Here is a 10,577-nt window from a genome sequence, read left to right as displayed (position 1 = left end):
AAAATATTTTATTCTATATTTTAATTAAATTTAATATTTAAAAACAGTAGAAAATAATACAAAACAGAAAAGAAAAACTATTTTAAAATATTAATAGAGTTATATTAAGTTGCTTTTATTATAACAAACTATTTTAATTATTTTTAATTGGTTGAAAAATAAATTTAATTTTATTGATAAAAATATATATGTAATTGTTAATTATTACTTGTCACTTACAATTTGCAATAAATTTAATATTACAATATGAAAGAAAGAAGCCAAATAGAATTGTAAAAAAATTTTAAATGATAAATGTAGTTTTTCATTTATTTTAAAACAATTTTAATTTATAACATTCCGAATACTATGTGAACTATTCTGTGATATTTCATAAACCAAACCTGGCTAATTTCATTATATGTACTAAAAAAAGTATATGTTATAAATTATATAAGCAAAAAGAAATTAATGATAAACATTAAGCAGGAGTACAAATAGTATTAATTTAGCAATAGTTGTATAATAGTACGCGCATATAATATGTTTCAAGGAACAATAATCGAAATTGTTTCATATAACGAAATATATTTGTAACATATAATTTTATACATTAGAAGTCACTTTTCTTTACAGAGAACTTTATTATTATTTCTTTTGCATTTTTTTCGTTAACAATAACAATAACTACATCTAATAAACTGTGCTGTTTGTTAGGAAGACAGGAGTACTTATTACTTTTCTACAGAGCTAAAATTGTTACAAAATATTTAAATATTATTTTAAAGTAAAATGTTTAAATATCACTGTGTAGTTTAACTTCGATAGAATAGTTTATTTTTTAATAACGGAGTAATAATATAAACAATATTTTATGCGTTCAATTACTATAATTTTTTAAAGATTATCCAGTGTGCGTCAATATTCTATTTTATGTATATAATAAAATATTTTAATTTCTAACAAATGACTTTACCGCCTTGCACATCCCTTACACAATAGAATAGATAAAAGATCTGGAATTTATATCTGTACCTACAATAAGAAAATATTTATCTCAAGGCAAATCAGTCAGTCTTATAAACTCATTAATTTCAACAAATTAATTGATGTTCTTTTCATTAATTATATAATAATCAATATAATTATTTTGTAAACAGACTGCTGATATATATGTACATGAAATTTTCATTGCATTTTCATCGCATGAAATTACTGCTGAGATGAAGTTTATAAAATCTATTAGGGAATTTTCGATTGGACATACTAGTGCATATTAAAGCCGTACACTGATTTAATCTGAGCGTAAAAAAAAACTAAAATGTACATATTTTGAATTATAAGATGCATACTTTATCTAACAGCACGATAAAATGTATTAAATATTTCATGATTTAACCAATTTCCACGTTTATAATAAACGTATATCTTTATGTTAATTTGTGTACGACGGCTTTAATGTGCATCAGTGTACTAAGTGCAATCCAATCGAATTCGCTGTATATGTTATACTGTGGAATATAACAGAATGAAGTAGATTATTTTTTGACGTTCACAACATTCTAACGTCATTTTATATGTCTGACAATAGAAAACTGTATTAAAATATTTTTATCGAAATTTACAACAAAATAGTATCATGATTACGTACACTACATAATAATGGATCTGTTTATTTCAATCGTGCGTTTTTATTATTTTCAGTACTTTAAAGGAAAGGCTTTGGAGTAAAAAAGAACGATGCAAACAAACAGATCCTAATCACTTCCATAAAGACGGATTCCTGCTTACAATCTTTATTAATGTAATCAACTTACTCTGGTTAATGTATCCGCTGTCATTACTGCATGAATTTAAATTTCTCTTCATTGTCACATCTTTCGCGTGCTTATTGTGATTATTAATATCACTTATGTAGTACAGAGTAACACATGAAAAAGAATAGCTTTATTTTATTTTCAGTGTCGGTAAGGGTTTCTTCATCAGTACTAAGAAGATATACATTATGCTTCGCATTCTTAAAAAAAATACATAACATTCTTTATATAATAATATATAATAAAATAATGAAAAAAACTTCACATATAACATTCTTTTATCATAATAAAACTATCGATTTTAAAAACAGGCTACTCTTTTTCATCATTTATGCTTTATATCCTGCTTAAAAATACTGCGATCATTGAGCCGAGCTCATCGAATAATATCTCGAGATTCTCGATATGGTAATATCAAGATAAAGGAAGTATCGCTAACAGGATGCAGTTCGCACTCTCACTTTATCCCTCAGGTAATTGGCGACTTGCGTCTGCGAGTGTCGGACAGCCAGTTGAAGTGGCGTGATGCCTTCCTGATTTACGAGTAAAGGATCAGCCCCCGCTCCTACGAGCTGCCTCGCAACTGTCATATGTCCCGTCAAGGCTGCTGCATGTAATGCACTTTCGCCGTTCTGAAATCGTAAAGAAATCCAACAGTTACTTGCGCATAAGAAATTACATACATAAAATTTACTTATAATTATAGATTAAAATTAACTTAAAACTAAATTGAAATAACATAAAATAGTAATATTTGTGACTCCAAGAATAAATCTAAGACAAATAAAATATCTATGTGAGTTTCCACAAATGTTAACACGTTTAAATTCATAATGCATAAATATAATTCGTAACTAATTGAGATTACTTTACTTACCAAACGAAGTTAAAGTAAACACAAATTGAGATTCTCTTCAGTGCGAAAGTCAAATACAACGGTTTATTGTACCAGTAGTTTGTACTAAAACTTCCGTATTGAAGAGGATCAAATCCAGGAGTCGAAATGTGCGTTTGTTAATTTCATTTGGTAAGTATAAAAAATATAAATATATAACTAATGCACGGAGACTCACACAGGAATTTTACTTGTATAATTAAATTTAAAATCACACACGAATATTTTTGGAATATTTAAAACTCGTTGATTTTTTCTAACTCTTACCGGGAGTATGCCGAGTGAAGGACGGTACTTGAGCAATTCGCCGATGACAGCGGTGTGACCTTTGTGGGCAGCTTTGAAAAGCGGGGTTGCGCCGTCCTGCAAAAGGAAATTGTTCGCGATGACAAGACGTCTGAATGGCACAATAGTAAGAGCTCACTTTCGGCGATTATATGACATGCAACCTACGTGAGACTTACGTGTCTCGTGGCGTCGACCTTCGCGTCGGCTCTCAACAGCCTTCTGACGACATGATCGTGTCCCATTTGCGATGCGATCCACAGTGGTGTAGCGCCGTCCGTTCTTACCGCGTCCGTCTTCGCCCCGTGCTCCAGGAGGACTTCCAGAATACGAACATGGCCGTTTTGGGCAGCAATAAACAACGCTGTGGCACCATCCTAAGTATCACCTATATTTCTTAACTTTTTCTCATATACTAATATAGCATTGTTACCAAATATATTGAGCAATGTCTCTTCCGATTGAAGCGTATTGATTATTTTAGTAGTAATTTCATCTTCATAAATTAAAGATTTGTATTTAATAAAATAACTGAATTAAGAAATCTCAATATTATTCATAAAATCGATTTCCCATAAGATAAACATCCCAGTGAGCGGACATTTATGTCCGGATACTTATACAAAAAATTTATTATTATTATTATTTATTATTATTATTAATCTCCAATGCTCTTTTTATTACAATATAATTTAATTGTATTTAAAGATTTAAAGATTGTATTTAAAGAGACAATTAAATATAATACTAAATGTTTTTGAAAAAACATTTGAGATTAATATAAATAAATGAAGCTTTTTTGTAAATGTCCGAACATATTATAGGTACATGTCTGCAAGTCCACACGTTTACCTTATATTCAAACTTTTTCAGTCAGATATACTGAAACTAGTATTTATAATTTATTCTTATATTTAACATCTTAAATGCTTTAAGATATAAAATTAATCACAGAATTGTATTAGTTTCTTTAAGCATTACTTAAAACGAGCTTAAACGAGATAAAAATAAATTATGAATACTGATCTAAGAATTATAATTGGCGAGCTTATTGGAGCCGGCATTTTAAACGCATTTTTTTACCTTCATATGAGCATTCGGACTGGCGCCTCTCTCTATTAAGCCCTCCACAACATCCAGATGACCATACTGACATGCGACGAAGAGTGGCGTGCCGCCGTCCTGAAATCCACGTGGGATACATTAAGCCTGTTCTTTTTGGCTGAACTTTTACACCAATTCATTTTTTTTCCTCTTCTTTCCTCCTGAAGAGAAAAGGAAGAAAGATGAACTGATGCAAAAGTTCAGCCAAAAAAAAACAATTAGCGTTCTCTTTAAATCTGAATCAGTGAATAATCACTGATGTCAGTGTCAAGTATGCCACTGGTAATTAGTGAATTAAATGTGAAATCCCTAATCTAGCTAATTTTTATTATGTGATCTAATTGACCTTGTTTTAGTGCTTAAATTCAATGAATATAATATTGGAAGATTGAATGAAAATATCAGTATTTTATATAATGCTCAAACATTCTTCCTTTTCTAATTGAACTTCACTGATTATCAGTACCAAGTATGCTACTGGTTAATTAGTGATTATTCACTGATTCAGATTTAGAGAGTTAAAGAGTAGCGAGATCGGGTTACGCACCACGCGCTAAGATCTCCTCAGCCTCTCTACTTACTATGCTGCATGAATCCACGATCGCGCCATGCTCCAAAAGCAAACCCGCGATGTCCATGTATCCGCCCTGGGCGGCGAAGAATAAAGCCGTTGTCCCGGTCTGTAAAAGAGACAAGTTGCAAGACAAATGCAAACATTATCATATGTGTACGGATTGAACTGGAAGTTTGAATTCGAAATTATATAAAATTCACAAGAAAATATATTGAATATATTAAATAACTAACTAATTGTCTGAGAAATATTCTTTCTCTTTCGAAAGACGCTCAAGATAAACGGATCATCCCGAACATCCACAAAGTTTAAAGTGAAATACACGAGGGAAAACTCTTCGTGATATGTAAAATGTAACAGTTTCTATACAGGAGAGATAAGTACTTTGAGATGATGAAAGAAGGCGAGAATAGATATATGTTTTATCGAGAAGAGAAAATCCAACTTCTAGATCTGCCTGCCTAAATAACATTTAAACTGTCTTCAAACATTAAATATTAAATATCTGCATTATTTAAAAAACAAATTCTGATGAAATAGAAGATTCATGAAATTAAAAATAGAATTGAAAAAAATGATAAATAGTTTTTCCTCTTCTAATAAAAAGGACGAAGGGATTTTTTGAGTTATTTTTTCGCAATGTTTTAAATTTTTATGCGCAATAATTTCATCATGCAAAGTACGTATCGCAGTGCAACAGCACATGCGTTAGAAATGCACAGAAAATTTGACGTCAGTTGGCATTTAATGATATGTAAATGTCACGTACGTCTCGCGACCCATCTGTAATTTATATCCACGATAAATCGACGTAATATGCGGACATATAGTCGGCAATTGTGTCGACTGCGTCATTAATAATAATGTCGAATGATATTTTATTGGCCGATGTGAAAGAGAAACGTCGATTTCCTTTGAGAGTGCGACAGCCATTCGGATACGAACTTCTCTGTACGATTCACTTAGAAATACACCCAACTTTCTTCCATCGTTTACACCTGTATACGTATATCTCTCTATATAACACGAGGAGCTACGATATGTCATGCTTAACGGTAAACTTTAGCGGCGAGAACCGGTCGCACGGAGCGGCCTTGATATTTCGAGCAAATGTCAAATCGAATCTCTTCTGGCGAAAGAGAAAAATGAGAAATTATTATTGCAAGATTCAGGAATTTTCCTATTTATTTTTCCTATTTAACATTAAATATCGTCATACCAAATTACTAAAATATCAATTAATCTATTGCTAATTAATTTTTTTACATTTATTAATTTATATAATAATCTACTAAAAGTGTATAATTTTTTTTTCACAGCATCAACCGGCTATTTTCAATCCAGTATCATAAAAGATTATCTCATCGGTGTTTAAAATATTTATTAATAAAACTATCATTATTGTACTAGTACTGAAACTTGGCAGCCGCAAACTATCGATTTCTAGCAACATATATTCTAGCGCCGTATTTTACAATACAATGTATGTCCTTCACCTGATTAAGATAATATCTCACATTAAAACGTGACTATCCGGAACACTTGTGCTTGAATCGCGTAAATTTCCGAAACTTTTGTCGATTGCAATTTCTGGCCATTAGTTACGAGATACTCTTTAGCCTACGACGAGACAATTAGAATTCAGTGTTACGCTTTCACGCGGGAAGATAAATTTTTCTGAATTGTCGGGCGATTTCTATCCTAATGGGAAAGAGTCATAAAAGGCAAATTGGGAGAAGCCAGTTAGAACGAAATGTTAGTAAATTGCCAAATTCGTATGTGCTCTTTAAAGTAAATGTTGCGACGTAAATGTTTCGACACGCTTCCAAGAAGCGACCCAAGAAAGAAAATTGAACCATTCTCTTTCTGACGCATACAACGCAAATACTTAAGAGATTGCGGAATTTTTTATAGTACATTTACCATAATATTGCAAATTATACTTTCAAATTCCTCGTCGCGTGGAACAATCTTTCTCTTTCTCTCTCTCTCTCTCTCTCTTATTGTTAGAGATCTCTTTGCAAGTCCTTTCAAGAATGACATGTCTGAAGAATTGTAATGAGATAAAAGACTTCTATAGTACTATCAAAATCTTTAGAAAGAATATACAAATTTTAGAAAGAAGAAGATACAAACTGCGCGCAACTGACAGTTTGTTTTCATTCTCGATATTTCATTTTTATTACAAATTTAATTCCTGATTTAATTCTTAATTATAAATATATTGACTTCTCAATCGCGTGAATTATTTTAAAACTTTCCTTCATATTTGAATTAAAAATTTTATTTCATTTTTTGCTTCCATATATCAAAATGTAAATCAATTTATTTCTGTAAGTTAATTTCAAAATATACAATTACATTAAAAAATAAATATCTACATTAAAGCATGCACTTAGTAAAACAATTATTAAATTAAATTTAGTTTACTTATAATAAATTAAATTTAAGTCAAATTTAATAATTTTCTTGAGTTAAATTGTTTATTGTTTTAGTTAAATTAACGACATATTGAGTACGAGCAGTGGTGACCTAAAGAAATGATTAAAAATAAAATTGAATATAATTTGATATTATTATATAACAGTGTAACGTTAAAGCGAGCAAATCATTGAACCCGATACAAGTAAAATGCACTTTCACTGCCATAAAAGCTCTAGTCAAGGGAGCGGCGAACTCGTACTTTTATCCATTATGTATCCCGTCGTTCCACACCCTGACGCGATCATATCTTCTTATAACGCAAATTAATTCTTCGATATTACTTCCGGGGAAAAGAGATGACGTAAAAGACCGGAAACTTTACGCTTCCGTTTTCGATCGTTCTGCTTCCTCCTTCTTTTTTCTTCCTCTTTTTTTTTTTAATTCCGCTCTTCCTCATTTACAATACGTGGCGAACCTTATTCTCTTTTTTGCAACTTGCAGCGTATCTCTCTGCTGATGAACACGCCATGGAGTTACGTGTGCCGCGATGCGTGGCAAACGAAGCGAGGACATAATATCTATACCTATCCATTATCAAACCGCAGAAATTCTATAATGTAACGATCAACCTGTCACGTATGGCCCACACTGCTACCGATCCATTTGCTTCACTCTCAGTGTGATCATGCACATAAGGAAACACGAACAGAAATCCGGTCTGTCCAACAAGATCAAATGCCCGACACGTATTCACCAGAGACTACCAAGGAAGTAATCTGAGCAGATCTCGAACTGGATCCAAATAGAGGCATTTTTCAGAAAAAATTCGTTTATTTCGCTAGACGTGAAAAATCTTCGAGTGTTACGAACGACAAATGTCTTAATTAAATACAATTTTGTAAATAAATATGTACTGAGAGCAAAATTATCTCTTTAGTTCTTCCTAATCATAAAATCTATGTTTTCATGAATTTCGTACGAATAATGTAAACGTTTGCGAAATATTGACAGAAATTTAATATCTTAATATCGATCGATGAAGAGACAAAAAGGTTAATTGAATTGAGGATATGAATTGAAGATCTGATTGTAATTCAGAGATGTCTGGATCAGGCACGTGCATAGCGGTATTACACTTACGGATGCAAATCCCGATTGAACATCGGTCCCGAATGGGACAACAAAAGGTCAGTTATTTTTGTTTGGCAAGCGCACGGAGTTGATTTTAATTAACTGAAAAAAACGGTCAAATGATAATTAGCAACGAATAAGCACGCGATACTTTTATGTATGTATTGTATTAAATAGAAATAGATTTGCATTGAATAAACTTAATTGAAGCTGTCACTCCAATTAATGTTCATTCTGTGACGAGAATGTCGCAGCTATATAAGATCTAATTTATCGGAGGCTGAGTCAGGATGACCCGACAAGAGTCATTCACCCTCGTCGACGTTGTCCATTTTTAGACGATCGATAATCACAGATAGAATTTTTAGACGATACTATCTATTGAGAAAAAAATCTCGTCTCTTTTAAATTCTTATTTCCGCGTTCAAGATTTGTGTGTTATATCACATTGAAAATCAAGACCAAGTAATTAACATCGGAGTTTATGAAAAAAAAATGATAGATCTGTGTTAATGAGTTATAATGAGTTCGTTGGAAAATAATAACACTTGATGTTGAATTGATAGCAGTGCTTTCTTGATAAATTCAACAATCTATTTATAAATAGATAAAAGAATTATAAAAACACATTTCCTTTCAGCACGAACTAAAGAGAAGAAATAAAAAATATTATCTATATCCTACACTTACTAATGTTTCTATAAACGAATATCTAGCTATCATGCCACGTGCGATTTTCCTACGTACCTATATATGATGATACCTGCGATAGTATGAATAACAAGTTTAAATAGACATACTGTGTCAGCGATAATTCCTGAACTTCCACGTTACCGTCGTTGCGTGTTTTGCACAGGTATTCCGCTATTAAGAGGCACATTAAAATCACGCGAACTTGCACGCACGAATGTTATGGCACAAGCTCACGGTATTCTCAGGCAACCTTGAAATATTGTACCAGTCTTTCTCGTTTTTCTTTCGTGCAATTCATTTCTCACCTCGTGATATTTATTCAAGTCGTTAAATTTCCATCAGGTCACCAGTTCAAAATCCATGCGGCTCTAAAATGCCATCAGTGTGGTTTATCTATAGATTTGAGGAGAAATATACGAGTTTTCCTCCTTAAAATTATCGCTTTACGCGACAATCACGATTACTTGGGGATTTATTAATCGATTGCTACGCGTACCGATAAATTGATATGGAAAGCGAAATGATGAGATACAATTATCCCCGTAAGTAACGGTCTCGTGATCTTGAGGTATTAATTTAAAGAGAATCGCATTTTCCAGTCCATGAAAATGATTCTGAATCTGCCGATTGCGTAAGATGACGAACGCATTTAACGGGTTCTTTATGAAGGTTTGCGTAATTTTGCGCTGAACGTGACGCCATCATCATTTACGTTCAATCTTGGAGGAAGAGCACTATTGTATGATCAGCTCGATTGTCGAATGTTACACATTCCTATTTCCGAACACGTTTACTCATCGTGTAACACATTTTTCTCTCTTTCTCTCTTGTTTCTAATCATATCCGTCAGAAAATTGGCAATTATTTCGAACATATTTTGCCAATTATTTTTTGATATATGTTCAATTTTTTATTATATAAAAAGTAAGATGGAAAGAATCGAAACTATGTGATTTCTGAAATATTCATATTCAAATTTTTACATTTTTCAGTTATATAAACTGCATGCCAATTCATATTTGAAATACAAATATTAGTATCTCACATTAATAATTGTCAATTTATAACGATGCTAACAAGAAGCATCTTGAAAAGTATTAATAATTAAAACAAAAATTATTAATAATATTAATATTAGAAGGAATCAACTTCATCATGATTTTTACTCTCTTCAAATTTTGTTTTTTCATTTTTCAAGACATGTAACAGAACATCAGTTCATCCAACTCTGGCAATCTTGTCATCAATTTGCATACAATGCCGCAATTCTAGATGACACGAGACACCGAGGAAGAAAGAGAGAAGCATGGGCATGATGATAAATCCTCTTGAGGCACTTAAAAAAGGGATGCCCGACAGCTTCCTGGTGCACCGCGTGACATGCCACACGATAGGCTTTTTATGTCTCGCTGAGACATGCAGCGTTTTAAAAATGACGTTGCAAGACGATGCTCCAGGAAGTTTTCAAAAATTCTATTTCAAGATATCATAATACTTGAAACGAAGCATCTAAAGATAGAATTCATAATAAGGTCGCCAAGTCAAAATCGTTTTATGAAATCTCCGATAAATGTGAAAACTCATTTTTTCTTTTAGAAATACACTTTTTAAATATAAACGATTGAAAATGGATTAAAAACGAAGCTTTTTATAAAGCTTTTTATAAGATTTTAAG

At 31.9% G+C, this 10,577-nt stretch overlaps 1 protein-coding gene across 1 annotated transcript in view; it reads right to left on the bottom strand.

Annotated features, from left to right (window-relative positions):
* Positions 1-896: 896 nt before the first annotated feature.
* Positions 897-10,577, bottom strand: part of LOC108686603 (ankyrin repeat domain-containing protein 29) — an 18,076-nt gene continuing 8,395 nt past the window's right edge. Inside the window, exons 4-8 of the mRNA XM_018192004.1 lie at positions 4,662-4,760; positions 4,060-4,158; positions 3,156-3,353; positions 2,959-3,054; positions 897-2,428 (exon numbers count right to left, since the gene is read on the bottom strand). Of these exons, the coding sequence (XP_018047493.1) occupies positions 2,231-2,428; positions 2,959-3,054; positions 3,156-3,353; positions 4,060-4,158; positions 4,662-4,760 (690 nt within the window). The 3' untranslated portion in view covers positions 897-2,230. The remainder of the gene's footprint in view (positions 2,429-2,958; positions 3,055-3,155; positions 3,354-4,059; positions 4,159-4,661; positions 4,761-10,577) is intronic.

The sequence above is a fragment of the Atta colombica genome, unplaced genomic scaffold (genome assembly GCF_001594045.1).
Source record: "Atta colombica isolate Treedump-2 unplaced genomic scaffold, Acol1.0 scaffold100, whole genome shotgun sequence".
NCBI classification, from domain to species: domain Eukaryota; kingdom Metazoa; phylum Arthropoda; class Insecta; order Hymenoptera; family Formicidae; genus Atta; species Atta colombica.
The sequence above is the reverse complement of the archived record's forward strand: the minus strand, read 5'-3'. Positions and strand labels throughout refer to the sequence as shown.